Source organism: Vidua chalybeata, chromosome 14, assembly GCF_026979565.1.
Source record: "Vidua chalybeata isolate OUT-0048 chromosome 14, bVidCha1 merged haplotype, whole genome shotgun sequence".
Classification (NCBI taxonomy): domain Eukaryota; kingdom Metazoa; phylum Chordata; class Aves; order Passeriformes; family Viduidae; genus Vidua; species Vidua chalybeata.
In genome coordinates, this window is record NC_071543.1 from 11,780,735 (window position 1) to 11,808,061 (window position 27,327).

Below are 27,327 nucleotides of genomic sequence, written 5' to 3' on the forward strand. Positions count from 1 at the left end.
CACTCGCCTGGAGAAACAGAAGCCCTCCCAAGAGCTGCAACTCACAGAAGCTGCCTCACCACCTGCATCACCAGCCTCCTACTGTCCATCTGGGGCAGACTCTCCTTCCCATAACTCTCCCTCCTCCTCCAAGGTTAGATTTAATTACTGGGTTATTTAACTCTGAAAAGCATCTGGACATGTAATGTGGGGGGAAGCACAACTACTGTGCTGCTCTCAATGCTATAGAGAATCAGTAAATCTCCAAAAACAGAATTAGATGCTGAAAGCCATTTGCTCTGAATGCAAATGTAGCTGATGGCATCCAGCCAAGGGTATTTCCCCAGGAGCAGTGCTGACAGGACCGCTGGAGACAGGACAGCCCTAGAGAATGTGCTGGGGATCTTTGCTGCACATCACGTGAAACTTCGGGAAGTCCAACACTGCCATAAGACAGCAGAACACACTGGGACTTGGTAGAACAGCCTGAACTGCTTTCCAAGGGAAACCAAGACTTTTTTCTTGTGTCTGCTGTTGTCAGAGAACTTTTTTTTTAAAAAAAACTTAATAAAAAATCTAATACTAGTTTAGACTCAACAATCTTAGAGGTCTTTTCAACATTAATGATTCTTTGGGGAAACCTCTCACATCCACCAATTCTCTCTTTTGCATCACTGAAGCAGGTCATTTGCTCAAATGTTTCCTTGGTCCTGCCAGTTATAGTGCAACTGGCCAAGGAAACATCAGCCCCTCCCTAAGCTCATTCAGTGGCACGATTATCTCATCCCATCCAGCCAAGGAGCAGATCCCAGCCACGCTGCTTCAGGAGTATCTCAGTGTTGCTTTGCAAACCAGGTACCAGGGCCCTCTTTCCCACACCACCTATGGCTTAGCTGTAGTAGAGACACAACAGTCTCTTCCTTTGCATTTGTGCCGGAAGGTTTTAAAGTTTGACTTACCTGGGTGTAAACAGTAGAGTCCAAATGGATTCTGATTTTAAACAGTGGCTTTGCTCCATCCACCCACTTTGCATCCATGCTGGGCTGCTGTGAACAGACAACATCCAAATACTTGGTTTCAGACTGTGGTGAGAAGGTGGCTCTGTGCAGACACCTGCTCAGAAGGTACTGGCTGGGGTGGAAGAAGGGGTCCACCCCCAGCACAAACACCACCTTCCCCATGAAAACATGCACACAGAGCACAGGCTCTTCTCCTGCTCTGTCATCCACAACAGCCCAGCCTGCCACTGAAATACCCTCTGCAACCAGCATACCCAGAGAAAGTGGAATTAAAGGGGTCCTGTCCCCCACCTCCAAGAACTTTAAGCTTTGGGGGTGCCCTGCAGTAGAGATCTTTTCAGCTGAGCAAAGCACCGACAGAAACCCAGAATTTACAGTGGTAACAAAAGCTCAGCTTTCCTCTTCCTTTTCCATTCAAGCCCGTTTTAGATGGCATCCTACCTTCCGTGAGTCGGTGTCTGCAAGCCCCAGGTAGCCAGGGGGGAGGGTGGAGGACACGGGCAGCTGCCGCTCCAGGGGGACGACGCGCCCGTCCTTCAGCAGCGGCACCCAGGCGAACCCCACTGCGGAGGCAACCGCGGCAGCAGGGTCAGCAGACACACACTGGGACGGGTTCAGCTCAAAAAAGAGCTCTGCCTCACCCCAGGAAGTCCAAACCTGCAGCTGTGCAAGTGGCTTCAGCAAGGGATCAACCACATCAGTGTCATTAAAGCACCTTTTACCTGGTGAACAAAATTTGGACACAGCACAACCAGGAGTGGGTGTGAGGGGCAGGAATAGTGCATGAGCCACAGCTGTGACCATGGTGAGGGTCCTTTGAGGACTGGATGAGGGGAGAGGCTTCCCAACCAGTGGGAGCCAGGTGTTCACACGCCTAGTGTTGGTAGGATCAGCCCCTGAGACCCTGATCTCACAGCAAGTTTTTATTGGTGACTTGCCTGACAACAGCACACTTGTGCAAGTCAAGTCAGGAACATACAGAAAGAGCTGTCAGACTGCAACAAAAAAATTAGCTTTAATATTAACAAAAAATATGGAGTTTATTCCATTTTTGGCCTACAATTTCATATTAGGTTGCTTTTAGAAAATAAAATTAATATAGGCTGGCATGTTAATCACTTTTGTTTTCATGTCCCTACATTTGTTTTATCTTGGCCTTTTACACTCCAACAGAAGTAATTTAAGCATTGAACATACCTTGAGTTTCAACGGTGTCTTGTTTTTTCGATGTTGCCTTTGTATTAATTTCACAGCTGACATGATAGAAGGTGAAAAGCAAATGATGCTTTTGATGGAGGTGAATTGGAAGCTCAATTTTAATCTAAAATGATATCATGATAGATCAGACTGTATTTTTAGTTGTGGAGTAATATTTTAGTTCTACTTCATTTCACAAATGTTATGTTGTATGCAGTTACACAAGACACATTCTTACCCATTTTAAATAACTCCTAACATTTTCATCACATTTGCAACATTACTTATTAATGGGAGTGGGTGATTGGAGTGCACAAAGCGTGACAGTAAAGACAGCAGAAAACAAACTGACATTAAAAATTGACAAAGGCTCTGGCTTTGCTGAGCCCTTCTGCTGAGGCAAAGGGCTGGTGATTATATTTACCCTTATTTCACCCAGCCCTGGAAAAAGAGGTATCCTGAGAAGCCCCTTGGCATTGTAGCATCCAGGAAAATCTGCTGTTTCCCACGGGTTGCTTTTACCTCGTCATAGAACTCCGGGCTCTGATTGTGATGCAGCACGGCAGCGTACGCGCTTGTGGTCAGCAGAGGGCCCCCGGGTTTGCCATAGATGCACTGCAAACAGATGAAGAGCTGAATTCAGGCTCCTGCCACTCTAAATCAGCTGGCCAAATTAAACCAGTGACCATGGAAACTCAGTGCTTTCCTCCTGCCCTGCTCAGCCTGGCTGGTGCAGAACACCCAGCAGTGGCCAAACGGCAGCGCCGTTAAAAGGGAACATTAACTCACCTTTAATGGCCTGGCATCAGCTTCATCTGAATCCCTGAACTCAACACAGACAGCAATGTTCCTTGCCTGAAATGGGGGAGAACAGGAGCATGAGCAGCAGCACCACCCCAGCCCACACCAAGCCTGGCTGCAGGTCACTCCCCAGGTCACTCCCCGGGTCACTCCCCGGGTCACTCACCTTTGCAAACACCTTCTGGTTCTCATACTTCAAGTGCAAGGGGTAGACATAGAGGTGGTTTTTGTAGACAGTGAAGGGGTAACAGTATTTTGCAACTTCTGGGACAAGCTCCTCCACCTCAACTGCAACGTCCTCACAGCCCTTCTCAAAAGGTTTTATAGGAATGTAAGAAGCTGTGAAACAATCTGAAAGACAGTAAGAACAGAAAAAATTAGATCCATTAGAAAAGCCTTTTGGACAGGAGATTGGCCTACATAATCTGTGACAGGAGTTGCCAAAAGCCCATGGAATGACACTGAACACAGCACAAGTCCTTTCTTTGCTTCAGTTTCTTTAAATGCAAGGTAAAGAATCACACTGACCATGTTTGTAAAGCCCTACAATGTTATGGGTCAAAAATGTGATATGAGATTGGTGCAAAAGCAGGCAGCTGGCTTCCTTCAGATTTAGGATGTGATGGCCAAAATGTAAAGAGGATCAAGCCCTCTGGTGAATCTCTGCACTTGGATCACATCTCCTCCACAGAATGGATCAGAAGGACTTAAAAGTCAGTGGTTGTGCTGAATTACTCATTTCTGATGGCAGCCCTGAGATACTCTTGTTAATGCAACAGCAAAATCCCCCCTAGAAGCGTTAACTCCTGAGGCTCAAGCCATCAGCACTTCTGTTAAGATCCAAGATCCTTACTTGTGAAGTCCAGTGGGATGTCTTTGATGATGATATTTAACTGGGCTGGAATGACCTGCAGTTTTGTCTTCTCTGGTCTGTGTTAAGGAGAAAGGAACAAGAGTGTGAACCTTGAAAGCTCAGGTGCTGAGCACATCAACAACATTTTTTGCTACCCTCCAACTATTTTAGAAACTGTCATCTCATGCTTACACTTAACTGCTTAAAAATGTGTGTTAAAATACCTGCCCAGTCCCTGTCTCACACTTACTTCTTATACTCAGCTAAAAGCTTCAGCATATCTTCATTTGAGAGTTTGCCACTGTCTTGCTTGTACAGGGGTGAGAATTTTCCATCAGCATCAAGAGTGCCCTGGGAGTCTTTGAAAACTGGCCTGCAGAAACAAAGAGGTGTATTTTCTAAATGTTGGTAAATATACAGACACTGAGGTCTTTGACACATCTGAAAGGCAGTTCATCAGGCAAGAGGTTCACTGGCCTGTGACTGCTCCCAGTACCACTGACCTGACTGTTCTCCCACCCTCACGTGGTGCTTAGACCCCACCCAGGCTGCAGCTGTCACATGAAATCACATGGGACATCATTACCCATTCCCTCTCTCCAGGTCAGGACACACTCAGCCCATTTCCAAGCCTGGTCCACAATCACACCCTTCCATCCCCTCCCACTCACTAGCACCAAGGGGTAAAGAACCTTCCCACTTGCACACGGGGTCAGAGCACAGAAATCCTCCTAGGAAATGAGTGCATGATAAAAACCAGCTTGGGGACATGCATCAGCTTCCTCCTGGAGTGAGAGCAGGAGACTGGACTCTGCCCTGGATGAATACCAGCATCTCTGCCCTTGAAAATAATGGGTGTCTGTGTATAATAAGAACATTAAAGCATCTGCACTCTGCTTCTGTGCAAGCACTTTCCTCTGAGACCCACAGAGGAAATGTTCCAGGGATGCAGAGCAACAAAGATCCCTGCACCAGCCCTCTCAGCTCCTTGGCATCCAAAGGCAGCTCTTACCCAGCAGGAACAAGCCTGAAGCCAGTCTAAGTCAATGCCCACCCAGAGCCCACCATTAGGGGGAGGGTCCACCTGGAAGAGGGCTGAGTGCTGGCTCCCAGGATCCAGCTGCATCCCAAAACCACCACCTCAAAGATGAGCAGCCAGCACCACAGGAACACCCAGCTCAAGAATACATACTGCAAGCAGTATACCCCCAAACTCCAGCCCACTGTGACAGCTTTCTGTGCTCTCATGATATTCCCAGCACCAAAATGCAATTTAGCACTAGGAGGCAGTAGATGAGCTTGCCTTCCTCTGACTGAGATTTAAGAGAGTTAGCACAGACATACTTAATCACTCCCAGTAAAAGAACAGCAAGGGAATGGGATCACTACCTCCAGCCATTCCCAAGAACATCAATTAAAGCAGAGTTTAAGACAGAAAACAAACCCCATCTGATTGCCACTGCCAGGCTGGGAAGTCCCCTGCTCTCATCCTGTCCCTGGCAATGGCTGATGCCAGGAGGGAATTTCTGCAGTGATTTCCTTGGTAGCATGGGAGGGTGTATTTTGTCCCCAGGAATGTTCTGCCCTGACAGCAGTAGCTGCAGGTCAGTAGGAAGGTTACTGCCTTCCCAGCCCTAGCACTGTTTACTTTTTAATATTTTGTTTCTAATTCTAGATAGAGCATTTCAGGCCAATCCCAATTCTTTCTTGGGAGTCGGAGCCAAACTCTGCCCTCAGCTGCAACCTCACTGACTTCAGTCACTTGGCCCTTGGCCCATCTGTGTCCCAGGTCACTCTCAGCAGCAGCAGCAGCAGCAGCAGCAGCTCCCAGTGTGGGCAGAGCCCAGCCCGAGGCACTGACCTGGCAGCCCAGCCGAAGGGCATCCGGTACTGCCCCAGACGGCTGCACACCTGCTTGGCCACCTTATGGACCTTCTGGGCAGTCTGCAAAACACGAGAGAGGCAGGTCAGCGTGTGCCAGGGCTTTGATGCTGCCCCAGAAGAGCAGGGAAGGGCGCTGAAGTCTCCAGGGAGGAGCACCTCTCTGTCTGCTCCAGGCACCAGCGCAGCTCACAGACATCCCTGCCTGTCACTTCACACCACCCACAGCTGTTACTCTGCAAAGCAGCAGCACCCGTTGGGGGTAGTCATGTTAAACCTCCTCGGGACTGAACTGACAGGGTATTAGTGCTCTATTTGCCAAAAGGTATTAGTGCATTTTCCAAAACTGACTGCAATTGGCTCGTCCTATACAGACTTACACAGCGTGCCCAGGGAATGCCATCATTACCAGGTATTTTATAACTGACTTTTCAGGAACTACTCTTGACTGGCTGCAACAAGGCAGCATCAACTCCACATGGATGCAGAGACTAAAGCTGGTGGCAAACAGCAGGGCCTCTGCCTTGAATGTCAGGAAAAATTTTTCACTCAAAGGGTTGTCAAGCATTGGAACAGGCTGCCCAGAGAAGAAGTAGAGGTGTTTAAAACACATGTGGATGTGGTGTTTAGGGACACAGTTTAGTGGTGGAGTTGACAGTGCTGGGTTAATGGTTGGACTCAATGATCTTATAGGGTTTTTCCAAGATAAAGGACTCCATGATTCTATGCAGATACTTCATTCTGGGGATGAAGTGTCCCATTTTTTCCCGTCAGCCCAGCCCAGGCTTTGGCTTGCTGAATGGGGAAAGGTCTGGCCCCAAATGCTTGGCTCTTTTTAATCCTCTGCCTCTTTCCAGGGGAAGGAATCAAGTCTCCCAGGACATCCCAACTGAAGTCAGCCTGGGAACAGTGCAAACAGAATGGACAAAGCCTGTATTTGCCAGCAAGAAACTAAGGAGCTGCAGAACAACTCATGTTTCAGCCCACTCTGCTCCCTGCAGCAGCAGACAGCATCACTCAGCTGACACACCCATGGCCCCAGCCAGTACCTTCCCAGGGTCTGAGTTCTTCATGTAGGGCTCTGCACAGTGGGCAATGCTGCCCTGCAGCACCTTCTCCACCCGGGCCACCAGGAAGATCTCTGTGTGCGGGTTGGTCACGGAGAACACCCCCTGCAACGGAGAGGCAGCAGCTGTCACACAGCAGGACCCCAGTGTGCACCACGGGGACTGGCCTGACCATCCCACTGCCCCTTCCCACACCCCACACACACCCTGCCCTGGGCATGGGCCACAGGGGCTCACCAGCCTTGAGCACAGCCACGGCTTGGCAAACTCTCCCTGGTGCTTTGCCTGTCACTGCCAGCGAGCCTTGCACGGCAACTTCGACACTGACCAAAACTCAAGAGAAAAGCTGGCTTCTGGTTACCACACAGTGCACAACAACACACTTCAAAGCCACTGAAAAGCCTCAGCAGTGACACAGGACGAGCAGAAAGTGAGACACTGACCCGTTTTATGTAGCGCAGGCAGGACTCAGGGACCCCGTGCACCAGGCTCTGGCCAGGACCGTGTCCCTGGGGCCCCTCTGCCCTGGGCTCCGAGTTGTCCTGCAGCATGTCCCGGACAGAGGGAGGATTCAAGTCCACGTGGAAGTCAGCTGAAATCTTGCAATTACTTTTCAGGTCGAATAATGCCAAGCTTAGGAAAAAGGGCTCAACCTGGAAATTGCATTGAATACGTGTGTCATAAAAAACACACGGCACAGGCTCAAGAGTATCAGCATGCCTTGCTTTCCTGACAAGGGAACTGGGAGCCTTCTGCTCCTGTTTGTTTGGTACACCAGCATTTTACAGAACTGTGACACACAATCCATGTTTATTTGCTTTATGAATATACAGGTCCATTTTTTCCTGCATCTTCTTGCATTTTGATCTAGTCAGTTTGAACAAAGCTTTATGGAATATAAAGAATGAAATCCACATGTTTTTTACATAAGAGTAAACTATGAAGTCAGGAAGAAAAGATGAGCTCAATTTATCAGAGCTGTTTATCATTTTGCAGTAAGAAATCAGCTTAAGAGTGTTTGTGATCACCTACTAAAGATCACTATATTTATTTTCCAAAGTCCAGCAGCTCTGGATGGATCAACTGTGACACTCAAAATGTTCCTCAGATGCTATCCCAGGAGGAAAGTTAGCTCTCCCAGTCAGGAGAGCTCAAATACAAGGCTGACACTGCTGAGGAAATGCATGTGCAAAATCTGCCAACTGCTTTGCAGCTACTGACCTTGACAGCACCAGGCAAGTGGCAATAATTCATGTATTTCTAATTCAAACATTCTAGTAGGCGTGCATCCATGGAAAGATAAAAATGCAGGCCTGAAGATAAAACTGTAGCATGCCCCAGACATTCCAGCATGACTTGGAGGCATTACATCAATGCTGAAAATGTGCTGATTAGGTCTCACTCTGGACCTGATTAAGGATGGATAACAAGAACCTTTGCTATTAGCAATGCATCCATCTGCTGGGAGTTACTGAGCCTGGTGTCTCAGAGCTGTGAGCTGCCAATATGAAACCATCACAAAAAAGCCTTTGTGATTCTACCAGGCCTCAGACAGGGCAGCATCAGCAGAGATGGGGCAGTGCTGGTGCCTCTGCCCCCCTGCAGAAAGGGCTGACTCCAGCCAGAGCAAGCTCAGGATGTGAGAGCAGGGATTTGTTTTGGGAGGAAAGACTGGAGGAGACTGGTCTGTTCAGCCCAGCAGAACAAAGGCTGAGGTGAGATGTGATAGCTGCCTACAGACATCAGAGGCTCAGGAAATACAAGGGTTTTTAGGCTAAGGCACAACTTTGGCACAATAACAAATGCATATAATAAAGTGACTGTGAATAAAGGTAGGCTAGGAGTCAGAGGAAGGTTCCAGAATAGGGAAATCCCTTGCCATGAGGGGAAACAAAACAGCCATGAGTGGTTTGGAGATGGAGCCTGATCATTTACCAACAGGACTTTCACAGGGATGCAGAATTTGGCAGACACAGAACCCATTCCCTGTGCCCCTGAACCACAGGTTTCCCAGCAGGCTCAGTTTCTGGCAGGCTGAGGCACGTCAGCACAGACCCTGTCCCCAAACACGTTTTTGGAGTCTGGGCCAGGAGTCACCTCCTGTCCAGGTCCCACTGGCAAAATGGGATCGTTTAACGCCACAGATCAAGTTGCCAAGGTATTTTCTTGCTGGTGAGAGGAAAAAAGACAAAGCAGAACAGGATGGAGCTCCCCTTACGTTGGTGGGTCCTTCTTCTGCCCTGTCACTCAGCTGAGCAAGGAGGTTGAGGGAGAAGTCCTGGCAGCAAACCACGAATCGCCTGCTGCACTTCTCCTCAAAAGGCTTCACATCTGGCTCCATCCCTGAGAAATCGAGTCTCTAGACAGCAAACAAACAAATCTGGTCTCATTAAAAAAGAAAACAACCCCCTGAATAATGTTAAGGGATCACATTACTGCCAATACTATTTTTATCAATTTTTTTAAGTGGTCCAAAAGGTATAACACATTCACAAATGAGTGCAATTTGATGATGTTACACAAGACATGAATTCATTCAAGACATGAATTCATGGGTATGTATCAATTTTTAGCAACCTGTTTTGTAGAACACAGCCAACTAAACCTCAGAATGATTTCAGTTCCTTCCTGCTTTGTTTTAACCCAGGGGATCTTCCCAAGCACCACTTAGAGCTTGGGCAAGAAAGCGGAACATAAGACAACGTTACAATCAGAAAAATGTCTTCTACCATGAAGGTATGGCTAGGTTAGAGATGGCCCCTGAAATAGAGAGAAGGCACTCGTGGGATTGTAAACAACATTTAAAAGTGGAAGGCACGTCCAGCTGCACAGCAGTAGCTGGTATGTCTAGAAACAGCAGAGAGTGTCTGGCTGGGAAATCCAAAGAGGATTATCATCACCTCCTCCCCAACCCAGAACACCCACTCCTGGTCTGTGCCTCCACATCCACCCTCCTCAAAGAGCAGGCACACTTGCAACCAAAGGCCCTCAGCCTTGGGCACACCCATTGTGCTGGGCACTGGGGACAGAGCTACCAAACACCCCTAAACACCAGCAGGTATTTTTGCTTCCCTTATTGCCTTTCCTAAGGAAAGTACATTGCAGGTATATGCTCCAGCTCCCAGTTTCCTTAGCACCAGGCATACATACAAGTGTGCATGTACCAGCACTGACTGGAGCAAAGCCCCTGAATGCCTGGTGTTACAGCAGATCCAGCTGACCCACACCAGAATGAAGTGCTCTGGGTATAGAAAGAGGGCACTGAATTCAGCCTAACTATTTGGTTAGGTAAAAGAAGTTATCTTAGATGCTCCACACTGAGTAATGTTTCCATTTTCATTATCTGACTAGAACATAGGAAGCTTCTCAGAGCTTCTCTTAAAAAAAAAAAAGAAAAGAAACCAAAAAGCCTCCTGGATGCTTATCTTCCTTCTGTTAAAGACTCTAAAGAATTGCCAAGAGAAAAGCTCATTTGGTACAACTAAACCTTTTAAAGACTAATTACATTTCCTTGTTAAACCAGAATGTTCTATTTTACGGGTGTGAACACGCCAAACCAGAAGGAGAACCAGAAACCATGACGTACCCTGGAACAGTTCTCTAAAACCCTGTTAGCAATTGCAGCTCATTCCACTGAAATCCCACACCTGGACCCTGGCAGAGAATTCAAGTTCAAAGCCAAGAAGAAAACAGGCCAATAGACAATGACCCCCTACTCCAGAGCACCAGACAAGCCAGGGTATTTTTTTCAGTTTGTCTGTCCCTACATTTGAAAACTCCCTGAAGACTGAGGCTCCCCCTGTCAACCCCTGCTGGCCTTTGCCACCACTGCTCCCTGCACCAGATGTGCTGAGCCCAAGCAGCATTGCAGCTACCCATGCAAAACCTCTTTTACTGCTTCTTCTTGCAAGCATGAGAACCTCTAAGAGCCCCAGAGAAAATCTGGTTTGAAATCCAACAACATCAAGATGCATCACACAAATGCCAGCAAAGCTGGAGGGACGCCGTGTGTGGGGCTGCTGCAACTCTTCCCTGTATTTGAGCTGTCTCCTGAGCACTGACATCTCATTCTGCTCTCAGGAATATGGGCTGCACTTCTGTTCTGCACAGGAATATGGGCTGCACTTCTGTTCTGCACTGGAAAACATGCTGCTTCTGCAGGCAAACCCTGTGGCCATGCAAGGGGACAAGGGAGACGACACAGTGAACAAAACCTCACACTGGAAAACGTGGGAATGTTTACCTGGACTTCTGGGTCAAAAGAAAAGATGTTTTGTCTTCCGTCATTTCTGCTCAGTTTGTTTAGTTGATCTGTTTCTCTTCCATACTAGGACAAAGGAAGGCATTGATATTAGTGCCTGGCCACACAGAGGCAAACACTCTTCACTGGGAAAGAACTGAGTCAAAACAAAACAACTGTTTTTCAGGTTGCCTTTGTGGTACATGAGCTGATGCAAAGCACTGACATGGTGCAAGGACAGTGCAGAGATGTGGCTGTGCTGAAGCAGGCAGAAGCAGGCAAGCACACTTGGAGGTGAGGAACATGCAGCCTCAAACCATGGGTGAGACAGACAGGTGGGACAACAGAGACCCCACCAGGACTTGGTGCCTGCCCAGCTCCCCCAGAGCTGGAGACACAGAAAGCAGAAAATCCCTCTCCCTGATAAGCTGGATAGAAGTAGCTGTGGGTTGGGAGAGTGATCCTACAAACACAATACCTTCATCAGCTCTGGATGCATGCTTCTCTCCAGGCTCTCCAGGATGTTCTCTGACTTTCCTTGCGTGCTTGATTCATCATCTGCAAGGACACAAGAAACAGATGTTCAAAACAACTGCAGGAGCAGCACTCTGCCAGAAAGCATCCTGCAGTATTTGCTAACAATAGCACAGAAACAGTTTACAGAGACTTTTCCACTCCTTGGGAGTAAGATTTTTCCATGCATTACCAGTATCAAAGTGTACTATTACAGTCTGCTAGGTCCGTCCAAAGCAGAACTTCACAGAGCCAATTTTCCAGGAGCCTTGAAATCTTGCCATGGATTTCCCTTCCAGAAGAAGGGTCACATTTCCCTCCACTTTTATTCCTCAGACTATCATCTGTGTTATACTAAGCCCCTTTGCATGACACTGTGTGTCAGCCACAATTCTTGCTTTAAATGCAGTACAGCATACACTTCTCCAGGCACACTGCAGGAGAAGGGCGGTGTTTGTTTACAAACTGACCTTGCACAGATTCCACAGCATCTTTCTTCTCTTGCACCAAACTCTCAGTATTGCTCTGAATGATCTTCCTCAGAGTAACCAGCCATTCCTCCATCTCCTGCTCAGTTTCAGCTGCAAGATAGTGGCTGTACTTGTCTATTGTCTTCAGCTCAAATGCATAGCGGCGCATCTTGGGACACTGAACAACAAGAAGAGATTTATATTACATTTTCCTCAACAACCCAGCACAGAACCTGCCACACAGCTCCTCTCTGGGAAAGCATCCTGAGCTGAAATACCACAAAATACAAGGCAGGCACCCTCCCTGACACAGCAATCTGGCTGCAATCACAGTGGGCTTTGTGGCTTGAGCAGTGCACAGGTCCATGGCCAGCTACTCTGAGTGAAGGAAAGCCAGACTGGAGCACAGACATTGCACCAAGGAGCAGGAACAAGCTCCTTCTGATGTCACCAGACCTTTAATATTTACCCAGAGAAACCAGGAACTGGATTTGTCTGACATGGTAAGTAATGCTGCACTCCAGGACACTTAGAGGCATCTATCTTTAAAAAGCAAGTGGTACAATGCAGCTTTTTGAAGCTGTGCTGGCCTTTAAACAGCATTTTGCAACCAGAAGCCAAGGCAAATCTGATGCAACTTGGGAAGTACATCCCATAGATCACTGAGGTGTGTGCATTATTGCTTTTACTGTGTTCAGAAAGATAAATGGCAACTCACAGCTCTGACTCATCCATGCTGAAGGAAACCACTGGGGGAATTTAAGCTGCCCTGCACCATGCTCAGTGCTTGCAGCTTCTGCAGAGACAGCAAGGGCAGAAGGCAGAGCAGCAATCCACTGCTGCACCTCACTCTAGCACAGCTAAGCAAACCCAGGATGGAGACCTGTACAAATTACCTGCTCCTAAAACCTTACAATCCCTGAGTAGGTGCTGAATCCCAGAGGACTACATGCTTGCATGGACTTATCAAGACACAGCTTAAGAAACAAGAAGCTGGAGCAAGCAGCAATTAGAGGAGGAAGGTGCCCCAGATAAAGTAATATCATTTACTTACTGGCCTATTGATCACTTTAGCTGACCAGCTTTGGGTTAGTTTGCAATTCCATGTCTTCAGACCTCGAGAGAGCAGGCCTGTCTCAGAGCCAGCAATCCAGAAGTCCATGCAGAGCCACACAGAAAGGACACCTACCTGAACCACATCATTGCAAGCATCCAAGAAAATGCAGCCTTTGGATTCTTTTGATATTTTCTCATCTTTGTAGGAATTCAGAATATAGGAGCCATCTGTGAGCTGTGACAAGTAAAAATACCTCCTCTTGAATACCTGTAAAAATAAAAATTCTGCTCAGGCAAGTATTCACTCTGCTGTACATCACAAACCATGGCCATGGTTTCCACATCTGCCCTCCCTGCTATTGAGAAAATACTGTAACACAAAACACTGCTGACCCTAGAGTGCTGCAGATTCACCCATTTGAATATGGTTTGCTTTTACAAAGAGAGATTTCCATCATCTTCTTTAATTTTAATGCCCTTGTTGTTATTGTAAGTTTGCCCATCTAAAGCAATGCCCCAGGGCTTCCAGCTCATCTCTCAGCTGGCTCCAGCCTCATTTATCTTAACAATCTGTGCAATGCTGCACAGTAAATTCAGATCAGGACACTACTTGAAGATCCATCCCACCCTAAAGCAGGTATTTCCAGAGCCCTTTTCATACAGATTTCAGTTAGACTTATAAAGCAATTGTCTGGAAGAGTTAGGAACAGACATGTGGAAATTCCTAGCACTCAAATGCAAGCCAAGGGACAATGCAATCCATTCAACTGCTTGGGTTTTTTGTGGCTTAGGGTTTGAGGGTTTTTATACAAACTTATTTTCATGAACTGGCTTTGGCTTAGTGTCCAATTCTTACATCAAAAACCAGTAATTTCAGGAGAAGTGTTCCTGTGTTTGTACTGCTGATTTTCATGGAGAAAAAAAAAAGCTCTCCAGTATCTCTGAACACCTTTCTTCATGCCTGTCAGCCAAAAGCTACTGGACTACAATTCAGGAGAACATTTTGGCAGCAATTGTGGTAGCACCATATGCTGTAAGGAACAGGGTGCATTTCACATGTGCTGGGTATCTGTGTTAGGAGAATCATGAAGGAAGCCAGCCCAAGCAGCACTGCAAGTATTTCTGCTGTTCTGTCTACCTGGAAGATCTATGGATAAACACAGCATTTTTCATCCCACATGGGAGATTACAAGTAATTTCCTGTTTCTATCATGACTGACACTAGCACATGTTCAGCAAACCCACTCACTTGCAGAGAACTGGGAGGGAGCATCGTGCCCTGAACCATAACCCATCCCTTCTGAGAGGTAACCTCTGGCCTCATTTGGATGACTAATTAGCTGTGGAGATGCTCCACGGGCTGCTGAGCTTTAAGTTTTATAAGATTTAACTAAACCTTTAGCTCAACAGAGCATAAAGATACATGGAAAGCCAAGGATTTGAAGCATTAATCCAGGCTAAACACTGATTTAGCACTTCACTGAAGCAATCTCAGGAATTTTGGTAGTGGGTGCTACAGAAACCCATGAGAGATCTCTGTCTAGATATTACAGGCTTGATATCCCTTGTGGTTATGGGATTTCATGCTAAACAGTTTGCATTTGCTGAACTCTGTTCAAAAGCAAGTGCAGAATCAGACAGCAAACACTGTTCCTGTGATCTTCTCCCAGCACAAGCACTGCTGTCAGAAATCACTGTCAGAAGATGATGATCATTTGAAATTCATACTATAAACCTGTGAGCAGAGGGAACATCCCCTCTGATCAGGCTACAGGTGCTGCTGGTGAGCACTGAGATTGCAGAAGGAGGGCTGGAGAACTGGGCAGAGAAGGACAGAAGGACAATCCTGATGCTGTGGCTGTAGTGCAGGCCACCAACACACTGCAAACCAGAGAGGGAGAGCAGAACCAAACCAGGGCAGCTCTCTGCAGAGGAAAGGGTGCTCTGAAATAAAGGGTGGCAGCTGTAGCCTAATGAGAGTTTGCATGTGGTTCAGCTCTCCACAGAGCACACTCTGCACACGCTTAGCAACAGTGTGAGACACCAACAGCCCAGCAAATAACCAGCACTGACAAGAGGGACACATCACAGCAGCCTCTCCAAGTGGTGAAAGTCCTCACCTTTCCCACATGTGCCTCAGAGGTGCTGTGTAAGACACAGCTCAGAGAACAGCTACTGATTCTCAGTACTTTGATATCAGAGTTTCACTGGAGACTCTGGATCTTATTAATTGAACTGAAGCCAGTGTAGGTCAGGTAAATTCTCTGAAAGGCAGGTCTGAGGTGCAGGGCACTGAGATCAATACCACCAGAGGCTCAGCCTAGAACAGACCCAACTGACTACTTGATACCACCTCCAGAAGTTTCAGGGGAAAATGTTGCTTTAAGCTTGCCTGGAAAAGCAGAGGATCAGAAAATCCTTTTCTGTCTATCACCTTCAAGCCCATTTTAAAACTCAAATTAAAATTAGCCCTATGAACAGCCTTGTTCCACTTCCCCTGGAAGCATAATTCATTGAATCAAGCCTTGGAACAGTTAGGCTTTTTGAGATTTTTTAAATATATCCTTACAAAGCAGCCTTGCTGCAGACATCCCTCAGCTGTACCATCGAGCAAAACTCCCTAACAATCCCTCTGTGCTGTAACAAGGCAGCTGCATGGTGGGACTGCAGACAGGCTCACTGCCATAGCAAAAACCTGCGGTGGAACTCCTAAAAATCTCTGCACAATCTAAGCAATGTCATGCTGGATTATGGAGAGCAGAGAACAGGAGACAAGGCAGCTGCTGCTTTTAGGTCAGTAATGCTACATCTCTGCAGTAATATCACCCCTGCTTTAAAAGCAAAGATTTATCATTTTATTTTAAAGCTGGCCTGTCTACATGTTCCCAACCAGCAAGGAATCTATCATTTCAGAAAGCTGTCCTTGCAGGGCAGCTGTTTCCTCTCCTGGGCCTCAGCTGCTCATCCAGAAAACAATCTTGCTTTCCTAGAACATGCTTCACCTTTTTGGTTAGCTTGCCTGTCATGGTCCAACGTGATCAGTCTTACCTGCTGGGGAGGGGAGGGTCAGAAACCGTTGCCAGACTGGGTTTTCCAGTCCACCATGGGATACAAGGGGGCAGATGCCCATCCACGCCCAACCCCAGGCACTGTGCTCCTGGGAGCTTTGGAGATGTGGCCTGAACTTCACCTCATGCCTCATTCAGGAGTAACTGCACCAGACTCACCTTCATGGTAACAGTGATGGTGCTGTTGACATTTGCTTTGTGCAGCCAGCCCTGCTTTATCACACCACCCTTCTGGGAGCACAGGGAAGAGGAATCCTGAAAGACAGCAAACAATCATAAAAAGAGGAGGTGAGGTAAACTGTTTCCCACAGGAATTTCCCCTTGGACAAGGGGATTTGTCCACCCTGGAAAGCAATACCATTTTAACTACAGCAATACAGTGACATGTAGAATGTATGCACAACAGGTACAGCTATGCATACAGTGCTATCACAAAAGAAAAAAAAACAAAAAAAACAAAAAAATCAGGGACATTCCTTTCCAATAAAGAGGTAAAACAGGCTAGATTGGGTCACCTTTAAAAAAAGAAAGACTATATCTGTTCTGATAGAGCTCACAGTGATTTTGCAATGAGGCAATGAGGCCTGCTGGTTCTTATGCAGTATTTCAAAACTTGGGGAAGATGGAAATTTTCAGTCTGTTTAGGAAGTTGCAAAATGCAGAACTCTGAACTTTTCCTGTCATTTCCTTTTGTCATTCTCACATTTTAAATTTCAGCAGAAACCACCAAACCCCAGCAAAATAACTGAAATGTAACTGGCTGATTTCACATTTACCAAACCACAAAGTTTCAAGGGACCCATCCAGGCTGCTCTTGGCACACCAGATGGGGTTTCCATCTGCTCCTGTTCCGTGGTCCCAGAAAGAAAGAAGGGCTCTCCATTCATACCTAACCATGACCTCCACTGGGGAGGGAAATGAGAGCCCAAAGTGATGAAAAAATCTCACCCTGAGGCTTCCAGTGACTCAGCAGCAGAGGCAGCCCCAGCCTGCCCTGCTGAGCCATGAAAGAGCTGGTTTACAGAGCCTGCTGCATCCAAAGGGGCAGGGCTTCACTCTTCCCATGTCAAACTTCCAGAGTAAATTTTCTGATACTTTATTTCCCTGGACAAAACAACTCATGACTTCTCCTTTATAATGGTTCACCTTTTTTCATCAAGAGATTTCTTTTACTTGAATTTCCATTACTCAATTCTAATGCAAATGCTCTGTCGGGAAACTGTAACAGAATCCTTTAGATACGGCCATGCCAAAAGATATAAACCTCAAAACATCTGTGAAAGCACTTGGAATATTCTTCCACAACAAACTTCAGTAACTTCTCTTGTTTGAGTATTTGGGACACTGACCAGAAGAAGAAAGGTCTCCAAATTTTGATAGCGTATTTTTGTCCTTTCGCTTTTTTGGAAGCATGCTGATAACAGTGCACAGTAATGTCTCCAGCCCAGAGCAGATATTTTTTAAGAGGCAGCACCTCAAGTTACTGATGTAATGCAAACTAACAACATAGCAAAAAAAAAAAAAAAATTAAGGCCAAACTTGACAAAACATTTCCATTTATAAAGAAGCCAGTGCAGTCCAGACCTGAGGTGTGCTGGGACATATCCTGATAATTCGAGAAATGTGCATGAAACAGCCCCTCCAAATCTTTAGCTCTGCAACTAATTTCTCTTTTCCTCTGTAATTTCTCAGCAGCAACATACTGGTGCCATGGGAATTTTAAATAGCTGGGTTAAACTCTTCCCTCTGTAAACAAAAACTTCCTAATATTACATGCATGGATTAATCTCCAGTGGTACTTGAAACAGAAAAACACTGCCTATCCCTTCTGTAGCAAAAGTGATATGCGTGGGCAGGAAACATGGCATCTGCACCATCCAAAATAACCACCAGGTCTGAGATGGCCCTACTGGCAGAACCCCAGCTCACCCCCACAGAGGAGCTCCAGGGCTGCAAATATTCCCAGCTGAGCACAAAGATGCCACTTCCAGAGGAAGCAAACGCCTCCCAGCACTGGCACAAGGATGTGCAGAGCAGGACTGACACCTTGTCAGCAGGGTGGGTTGAAGTGACCGATGAAAAATTGCAGGTTATGTGGTAAACCAAGAGACTTTCTAAGAGGAGAACCCCAGAATCACATTGTAGTGGAAAAACAAACTGCCCAGTTTTAGTTCTGGACATGAAGAGTTTTCCTTAGTAACTACTTGGCTTCCTTTTTTTCCTCTTCCTATGACACTCTGTTTCAAGGGAAAAAACTATGATAATCTTCCAGATAACTTAGAGACCCTTGGCTCCAAGAGAATATCTTGTCATACTTTGAAATAAATCACTGTCTCACTTTTGATCCCATTTTCTCAGCAGAAAGCAACTCACCAGAAAACTGTTCCTAGGAACTGAATTCTGGCTTTGCCTTGTGAAATTAACTTCTTAATGTATTCCTGCTTTTTTAACAGGAATACATTATAAAAAAAAAAAAAAACAAAAAAAAAAACAACCTTCTCCTTACCTCATCCTTTTCAAAGTCTTCATCAATTTCAAACACATGGCTTGGAATCTTGTCTGGCCTAAAGGATTTGCTGAAATCACAACACATTTCCATGTTTAATGAGTGGAACATGGGGGTTGTATGAGCCAGCAGCTGGTGCTGGATCCAGAAGCAACAGCCAAAGTGCAGGCTACAGAGCACAGAAGATAGATTTCAAGAGACCTACAGCTCCTTACAGCTGGGGAAAGCTAAATTCTGAGTGCATTTCATGGAAATTAGGCACAAGCAGTCTGTAATTAGCTTTCCCTTGTTAGCTCTTGGATTCTGCAGAGTCTTTGCTGACTTGCATTTATGGAACAAAGAGAGAGCACTCTGGTTTATCTTCCATCTTTACCAAAAAAGAAGGAAGATCAGACTACAAGATTATTTAAAAATTTTAACATCATTTGATCAACAGTATGACTCCATTGCTGCCTCACATCCCCTCAAGACCCTCAGAACACATCCACTACATCCAATTAAGAAGGAAAAGCATTTCACAAGCTTCCAGCACACGAGCAGCCTGGACATGCCCAGAGTGTGGGCAGTGAGCAGAGCAGGCACCACGACACAGAAAATAACAATCCAGCAGAAATCCGAGATGGATGTGCCTGTCTGAAAAACCCAATTAGCTCTGGAGCTGGAAGCACTGGCACAGCACTGGCACAGCCCAGTGTTTCCAAGCACATAACTCCCCAGCACTGCCAGCACCAGCAGCAATATCACATCACCCTCTCTGTGCTGGGGCACAAGGAGAATCTGCTTGGCCTGTGTGAGGCACACAGGGAACATCAGCCCAGTGGGACAATGAGGCCCCTGGGCTAGGATGTGCAGGCACTGCCAGCACTGTTTATCCTGCCCTGGGCCTGGGCTGCAGTCTGTCCTCATCCCACATGGAGGGGGTGTGCACACACTGGCAGCTGGGATGTGAAGCACTGACCCACACAGCATTGTGGGCATCCCCCTGACAGAGCTGAGGGGCAATGGCCTGACAACACAAACCTCTGGCTCTAACCTGCAGGGTGACATGCCTCTGCAGGAGAGGCTGCCTGTGGGACAGGCATCAGGGAAAGGGCAGACTGCTCCTGCTAAGGCCTGGGATCACACATCTGCATTCCAAGGGAGCACGACACTTACCATGGCAACATCCGAAAGTCTCCTGAGTATTCCTCATACTTGTAGTTTACCACAAACCAGTCAGAGCTGTAGGTTTTAATGCACTGAAAGGAAAACAATACAGCTCTTAGAAAGCTACAGCAAGCCAAACAAAGCCCAGCACCAGTCTGAGAGGTTACACACTGCAGGGTGAGGTAAGCACAAGCGGGAAGAGCATGGGCAAGGCTGCTTCACTTGTTTCATGTAGCAATGCAGAATTTCATAAGGAACCTTTTCAGCACAGAGACAAAAATCACACAGCATCTGGCCTGCCACACAGCTACAGATTTTGGATTTACATCACTCCAAGGCTCTAAAAAAGGAGCAGTGATTTGGTAGGAGACTGTTTTCCAAAAGTTTTCTGTCCTCAGAAAAACAGCGCGTCTAACTCGACACACCATCGCTTTTTGTTCCACTGCACTTGAAGGGAATGGTCCTGGAGAGCAGCACTTCACAACAAACCCACAGCACTCCAGAGGCTCCAGGGAGGTTGTGGATCCCCTCCTTGTCAGGTGCAAAGCCACGCACCTTGGCTGTGTCCAAAACCCACTGCAAAGACACTCTGCACATGAGATACCCGTGAGAACTCTCCTGTGCAGCAGGTCGGGCAGTGCTGCCACCAAGGAAAAGCCAAGAGATCCAAAATGCTGAGGATCAGGAGCTACAGCTGAGCATCCTGTCCAAGGGCTATCAAGTGCTGAAGGCAGGTGTCACACGGGCTCTGCCCCTACCTCTTTGACAAAGAGACTCTGAGCTTTCTTTAGAGCATCTTCTGGCACTGTTGACTGGACAGTTCTTCTCTGTCGGCCGATGACCGAGATCTGCAGGAAAAAGGAGAACACTTTTTCAGCACAAACTGCATCTTCAGGGCTTGACATTCACTTTAAATAAATGTGGTGGGCCTAAGCCACCAGTGGGTCATTTTGGTTTTATGTGTCAGTACAGCAGCCAAAATTAACATGTGGTTAATGGTGGAAATTTTCCAAGGTAAGCAGGATGGAGACGAGTGAGCCTCAAACACGGGAAACAGCCAGAGCAAACTCACAGACACATCTTCAATTGGAAATATCAGGAGGTCCCGGAGGGGATCGCTGTAGATCTGAACTCTGCGCTGAAGGATCACATTCTCATAGTCCAAGGGTTCCACCACTTTCGTTTTTTCCTGCAGGAAAAACAGATGATGAAAAATACTACGTATGGGTAACATCTCAAATAACCAGTAACTAACATCTTGTGCTTAATTTGAAACTGTGTGACCACTGGACTGCCCATCACTCAGCACTCTGATGCTCCTGTGCTGCAGGTCACCACTGATGAGCATGTTTGGCAGACAGGGAAATGAGGGGTTAAGTTTGAAGCAATAAGCTACGGGAAGAAAGGAAGCACTGTGCTGCTCTGTCTCAGTGCAGTCTCTAATTTCCTAATGGAGCAAGAAAGCCTCCTGGACAGGCTTTAACAGCTGCAAGATCCAGCATCTCTGTGTTTGAGCAGCTCATCTGTACCTCTTGGAAGCAACACAGGAAGGCTCCTGCGCTGGCTCCACTCAGCCCGGGGCTGGTTTTGCTTGAGGAGTGGATGAGAGCTGTGCTCCCCTAGGAATGATGAGAGCAAGGCTGCAGCTACGACTGCCAAAGCAGGAATCTCAGCCCGTGGAAGGAAGAACAGCATCCCTCTGGAAAGACAGGAAAGCCCTCTCTATAAATCGCACCCCAGACACAGTCAAAGGCTAGAGCCCAGCTTTACTCTCACTCACATTTCAGGGAAGCAAGAGGAACTTCTCCAAAAATCCCTGAAGTCATGAACAAAAACTATTAGGAGAGCTTCATTACATTCTTTATTGTACCAATTTTGTCTGTGTAACAAGTCCAGAAAACAGAACTTAATAAAATGAGAGAAACAACTTCTGGGGCAGGCAAATGCCATCTCAGCTACCCAGCCTGACTTCAGGTTTCATGAGCAAGAGTCAGGCTCCCAGCACTGCATTGTGAAAATCAAACTTCACACCAAAAGCCAACCAATGACTGTATAGGAGTGGTCGTAATAAAACAGGAACCAAATTTTGACCCATCAAAATTTGTCTTGTTTTGAACCTCGACCAAAATCCTGATGCTTGGCCCTGCCACAGACAGTGTTTATGAAACCCCTGCAGCAGCACATGATGCCATGTGCCTCTGGACATAACATCCTTGCAGGACAACATGCTTGGGCTCTCCACTCTCAGAAGAGGAACATCAGATGCTTCTCCATGGGCAGCAAGCATTACTCTCCAGGAAAATGGAGGGAGGAAAATGCTCACCATGACTGGAGTTAAAGATGAGACCAGTGCAAGGTCTCTTGCTGAACACAGCACAACCTGCAGCTTAAAAAAATGAATGCCAAATGAGGACTGAAAGCTCAGCATTCTATAACACCACTGGATAAACAGCCACCTTGTTTGAGAGTCCAAACAACTCAGTATTTTCTGTGACATGTGAGATAAGCAAGGAAGTCAACATTGCTCTTCCATAGCCTAGCCAAAGGTCCTGTGCCTCTTCTGTGCCTTCGGCTGCTTTGGCTCCTGGGATACATTAATGAAACACCTCCTGCCTCAGATAGTTTTGCACTTAAAATGTCTCATTTCCATGCTGCAGAAATCCAGCAGGAATTAGCTCAGTTATCTGAAAAAGTTCCCTCCTTAATCACTCTCTGAAAACTTTGCTTTACTTCTTGCACAGTCCTGAAAGGAACCTCACACTCCTCAGATTACCAGTGAGAAAGACAAAGGTCAGTCAGCAGAGAGCCCAGGCAGGGTGCCAGAGCACCAGGGGGCTGCTGCCTGCTCCCTCAGCCACGAGGGATTTGGGAATGGGGTGACAAATGCTGCCAGTCCCACTGCACACACAGAACCTCTTGCTTCTACATCCTGAGCTGTACAGGGATTTAATAAGAAAATAAAGAGTCCATACAAAAAACAGGAATCTGAAAAACCCAACAGGTAGGCAGAGAAAAGGAACTCATTTACTCTCAGTCTCATGCTCATTAAATGCTTAATTGAATTTGGTTAATCATCTGAAACACAGATCTTATTTCAGGATAGCACTGTGCACTTCTGAAGGCCTGCCGAGCTTTGCAAATTAATGTGAATTAACAGGGCATCCATTTGCAGGTCTGGGGCCCCAAAGCTTGTCCTCCCCACAACAGCAGGCAGGGCCCCACAGAGCAGGCACACAGCTCTGCCAGCCTCTCTGATTCACTGCAGCAGTCCTGGCCAAACTCAGCAGCCTTGGTGGGTTAAAGCAGTGCCATGACCCCGAGAACTCGCACCAGGCCCCCTCTCACCTCACCCTGCAGCAGCTGTAACAGTAAATTAGAGTCCCTCTGTGAGCCTTCCATTTCTCTTTGGGAATGCACACCTTCCAATCACACAGTATTTTTAGTCCTTTTTTTGTTTTGCAACATGGTCCTGAAACTAGGGCTGTGTTTCTAAAGCTGTCCTTTTAAAAAGCTGGGGCTTTGATGACATTCCTTTTCTAGATCTGATACCTCTGATGACCAGCAAGACAAAGTCCTGGCAGTCATCCTCATGGGATTCAATGTCAGCTGAAGGGTAAGAGCTGAAAAGGATCCCAGATCCTCACATGAGATGTTTGAAAATTCATAGAGCGCTGCCTACAACAAATACGAAAAAAAATCCATAAAACTTGCTGCAGCCCTTCTAGTCTGGTGGATGTAATGATACTGGAAAAAACGTGTGGTGCAGGCTGTGATCTATAGCTGACAAACCAGTGCCAGGCCCTGTGACACCCATCAGATGCCCAAAGGATGGAGGGATGTGCACTGGCACCCAGAAGGGTCCTGCAGCACCCAGACAGGCATTTCTCCTCTGGAGCTGTTAGAAATACAGTTCCTAGGGCTCCCCTTCCCCAGGGTGTGCAAATTCCCCATCTCAGCACACAGCAGCCCTCCATCCCCTGCAGCTCAGTGCTGCCCTGACCGTGCTCACACCCAGCACATCACCCCGTGTCTGTCATGTCTCTAAAGCAAAGCCAAAAGATGTAGGTCAAGCTGTTTGCTAGCAAAGCAGCTGCTGAAGGAAGGATGTGGCCTGGCTCCTGCCTGCCATCGAGGAAACAGACTCCTCCCTCCACCCTAAACCGTGCAGGCTGCCCCATGTTCATGTCCTGCTCGTGTCCTGCAAACACACCCATGGAGTAAGGAGGGAGCCATCCCAAATATGTGTTGCCCTCTTGACCCTTTGAGTCCACACACTCCCATCAGTCCAGATAAAGCTTTAAATGCTGAAAATGGGATTTCAAAGTCTTAGCTTCCCTGAAGGTTGAAGTGTACAGCCCACACCACCCCAGGCTGAGATGACACTGCCCAGCACTGTCACAACAGCAGATGGCACCCACCAAAGTCATTACAAAAGCAGAGGAAAAACTATTACACTAAAGTAATTAGAGTCTTAGAAACCACAAATTCCTCCACAGGGGAAGCCAATACCCAAGTACAAAGAAATGCTGCCAGTCCAGCAACAAAATCAATCCATTTCTGCAGGAAAAAACGTGCAGTGCTGCCAAAGGCATCCTGCTCTGTAGCACACACAGCAGCTCTTCATCCAGGGCGGGCAGACACTGCCCTGTGCTCCTGGGCTCCTCTGAGCTCCTGAGAACACAGCAGGGACAGGCTGGGCTGAGCTGCTCTCTCCTGTGGTTCCTGTGGATGCAGCACCCAGCACACCCAGCAGCAGCATCCAGCCCAAAGCACTGCAGCTCACTGTGCTGGAATAAAAAACAAGTGAAATACCTCAGAGAAAAACAAGCATGACTTTAAACACAGATAACATGAGAGCAGTGCACCCTCCCAGATAAGCCCAGTCATCCCTCTTTAAAAAACCTCAGGTTCAAGCCCCCCACACCAGCCTGTTCCCAAAAACACACATTGCTCTTTCTGTCCTCTGCTTCTGCCCCAGACTGCTGCTCCCCCAGCACGGGGCTGTGACAGGGCTGTCTGCTGTGCTGGAGCCCCCAGCCACGCTGGGTCACGAGGCTGCACTTGGACAGCAGCACAGGCAGAACAACAGCCTGTCTATTGGAGTATTGACTCCCCACCACAAGCATGTTGGCTGGCATTTTAACAGGAAATTCAGAGAAATTACTTCAACAGAAACATGCCCACAAACACCAACACAAGGCTCTGCCTTTGGCCAGGCACGAGCACAAAGAGCCCAGAACGAGGGAAAACCCAAGTAAGGTCCTTATCCTCAGTGCCCTGCTTGTCCCACTGCCCTCTGCCAGCCTGAGCCCAAACCTTCCCCAAGACAGAAACCACCAGAGAGAGAAAAAAGGAAAGGTTTAGCAAGGGAATTGTCCATTAACAAAGAGGGGGATACTTAAGTCAGATTACATTGTCACCTTTCTGCATCCACTTTGCAAAGCGTATAAATTCTGTTTATTTGCTTTATAAACAAAGGCTCACAATGACAGCTTGCTCATGAGAAGTACAGAACATTTCTATTTTAAACTTTTAGTGCCTGAAAACCAGCAGCCACCTGTCTTCCAGTGTTCTGCATTTGAATACCATAAAAACACACCACCTTTTTGTTATATATGATTAATGTTCTTCTGAGATCCATTTCTCCCAGAATTACAACAGATAAAACACAAGTGATGTGAACGTACAGAATGAAAAATGTTTCCTTTGGGGATTTTTTTAAAGCAGAAGCCAAAGGAAAATGATGAGAAAGCTTTTGTATTTTCAGTCCTATCAGTTCAGCCCTCATTTAAAACAACATCCAGAGAAGAAAGTGGCAAACCAGGCTGGTTTGGCCCCAGTGTAATCAATTTTCTGGTCCCTCTGCAGTGACACAAGTTCTCAGCAGCTGCCAGCGCAAGGCGGAAGCCAAGCCCAGCACTGGAGCTGCACCACACTTGACTTTCACTTCTCTGGTCCCAACGGCCACCAAGCACACACAAACACACACACACACAAACACACACAAACACACACAAACACACACACCCTGCCCTGCAACACTTCCTCTGGGCCTTCCACTGAAAAACCTGCACGTCCAGCAGCCCCCAGCAAGGGGCTTTTCCCCACATCCTCAGAAATGCAGCTCTACCCAGTGTGTGCACCCACATTTCAGAGACACAGATGAGATGAGTTTATAAAGTGCTGGTTGTTTAGAGAAGCTGAAGAGAGGAGGAGGAAGAGGACAGATCACATGTATGTATATAACTGTATTACCTCAGATTGTACAACTGCTCCCCAAAATTCAGCGACCATTTTACAGCCTATCTATTTGCTGCCTCATCTTTTGCAACCCTGTAGTGCACTTATGTGGAAAGCCAGGCAAAAACCCAAATTTTAAACTAAATACCAAAGGGCCAAATAGGTGAAATACATAGAAAATGAGAGGAAAAGTCAATTTGGAGAATTAAAAGCTAAAAGAGGGCGAAATGGAGGTGGTACAACTACCCTTGGGACACGCTCGTTAGAGCTAAAATCACATCACTTCTGAGACTGGCAACACTCCAGGGCAGAGAGACCACTCCCCACTACAATGCACAATCTGGAAATGTGAGGATACCTCAAAAACAGCAGAGAGAAGCCCCCATTTTTTTATTTTGCTGAAGAAACCTGACTGTACATGAGAGAATTCAAATGATGCCTGGGAACTGAGCAAACTCACTTGGTAAACCATATGGGCATATGGAAATGAGCAATTTCTATTCACAGAAAAGCTTTTCTACAGCTAGGGATTCAAAGATCAGGTCAGGGAAAACTCAAATTGTGTGGCCTTTAAGAGCTTTTTTCTTTTAGTATCACATTTGTAACTCCTCACATTTCCACCCCCACTGCCATCTGATCCCATTTACACTCTCAGTCAAGCTTGCAGAGAGGCTACAGAGCTCAATTTACAAAAGCTCAGATTCACAGAGAAGTCATCATTGCAGACTGCTGGGCATAAGAAAGAATAATGAAAACCCATAAACTCTGGGCTTGGCCATAAACCTTGGCCATAAACCTCTGCAAAGCCAGAATAAAGCCTGTGCCCCAGCGACTTTGCATTCAAAACTCCAGGAGAAGGGAAGAGGTGGGAACAGAGATCAAGGGAGGAAGGGCAAGCAGGGAGACAGTGTGAGTCAGCACATATGGCAGCAGCCACAACACAGTGCAGCCCTGCTGATGCCAAGAGGTTTGTGGGCTTCTCAGCAAAGCCACATTTTGGGAAGAAATCAGCAGGGAGGCAATGAGGCAGCTCTCAGGAGGTGATGGGCAGCCTGTGTCCCCAAGCCTGCTGCAAACCCAGCACTCAGCTGGATGTGGCAGATGCACAATGGTGAAACCTCAAGGGTGAAAAACAGTCCATAAGGCTGGGTATGAGCAGGCCAAAACTATTTTTATACTGGCCAGAAAGAAGAAAGTTTAAAAACACAAGAAAAATGTCCAGACAGGAATCCTGGCTCTGCTGAAGACACTAAAATGCTGAGACACCACAGCTGCACCTGGGACAGGTGAG

At 47.0% G+C, this 27,327-nt stretch overlaps 1 protein-coding gene across 2 annotated transcripts in view; it reads right to left on the reverse strand.

Moving 5' to 3' along the window:
• DOCK11 (dedicator of cytokinesis 11) overlaps positions 1-27,327 on the reverse strand; it is a 77,950-nt gene that overhangs the window by 40,331 nt on the left and 10,292 nt on the right. For both annotated transcript variants that reach the window (XM_053955498.1, XM_053955497.1), the window contains exons 2-22: positions 20,869-20,985; positions 20,555-20,644; positions 19,806-19,888; positions 18,651-18,720; positions 16,304-16,399; positions 13,210-13,344; positions 12,021-12,198; positions 11,516-11,595; positions 11,041-11,124; positions 9,016-9,156; positions 7,241-7,450; positions 6,780-6,902; positions 5,711-5,793; positions 4,100-4,222; positions 3,850-3,926; positions 3,163-3,347; positions 2,985-3,050; positions 2,718-2,810; positions 2,196-2,319; positions 1,440-1,561; positions 939-1,025 (exon numbers count right to left, since the gene is read on the reverse strand). In XM_053955498.1, the coding sequence (XP_053811473.1) occupies positions 939-1,025; positions 1,440-1,561; positions 2,196-2,319; positions 2,718-2,810; positions 2,985-3,050; positions 3,163-3,347; positions 3,850-3,926; positions 4,100-4,222; positions 5,711-5,793; positions 6,780-6,902; positions 7,241-7,450; positions 9,016-9,156; positions 11,041-11,124; positions 11,516-11,595; positions 12,021-12,198; positions 13,210-13,344; positions 16,304-16,399; positions 18,651-18,720; positions 19,806-19,888; positions 20,555-20,644; positions 20,869-20,985 (2,367 nt within the window). The remainder of the gene's footprint in view (positions 1-938; positions 1,026-1,439; positions 1,562-2,195; positions 2,320-2,717; positions 2,811-2,984; positions 3,051-3,162; positions 3,348-3,849; positions 3,927-4,099; positions 4,223-5,710; positions 5,794-6,779; positions 6,903-7,240; positions 7,451-9,015; positions 9,157-11,040; positions 11,125-11,515; positions 11,596-12,020; positions 12,199-13,209; positions 13,345-16,303; positions 16,400-18,650; positions 18,721-19,805; positions 19,889-20,554; positions 20,645-20,868; positions 20,986-27,327) is intronic.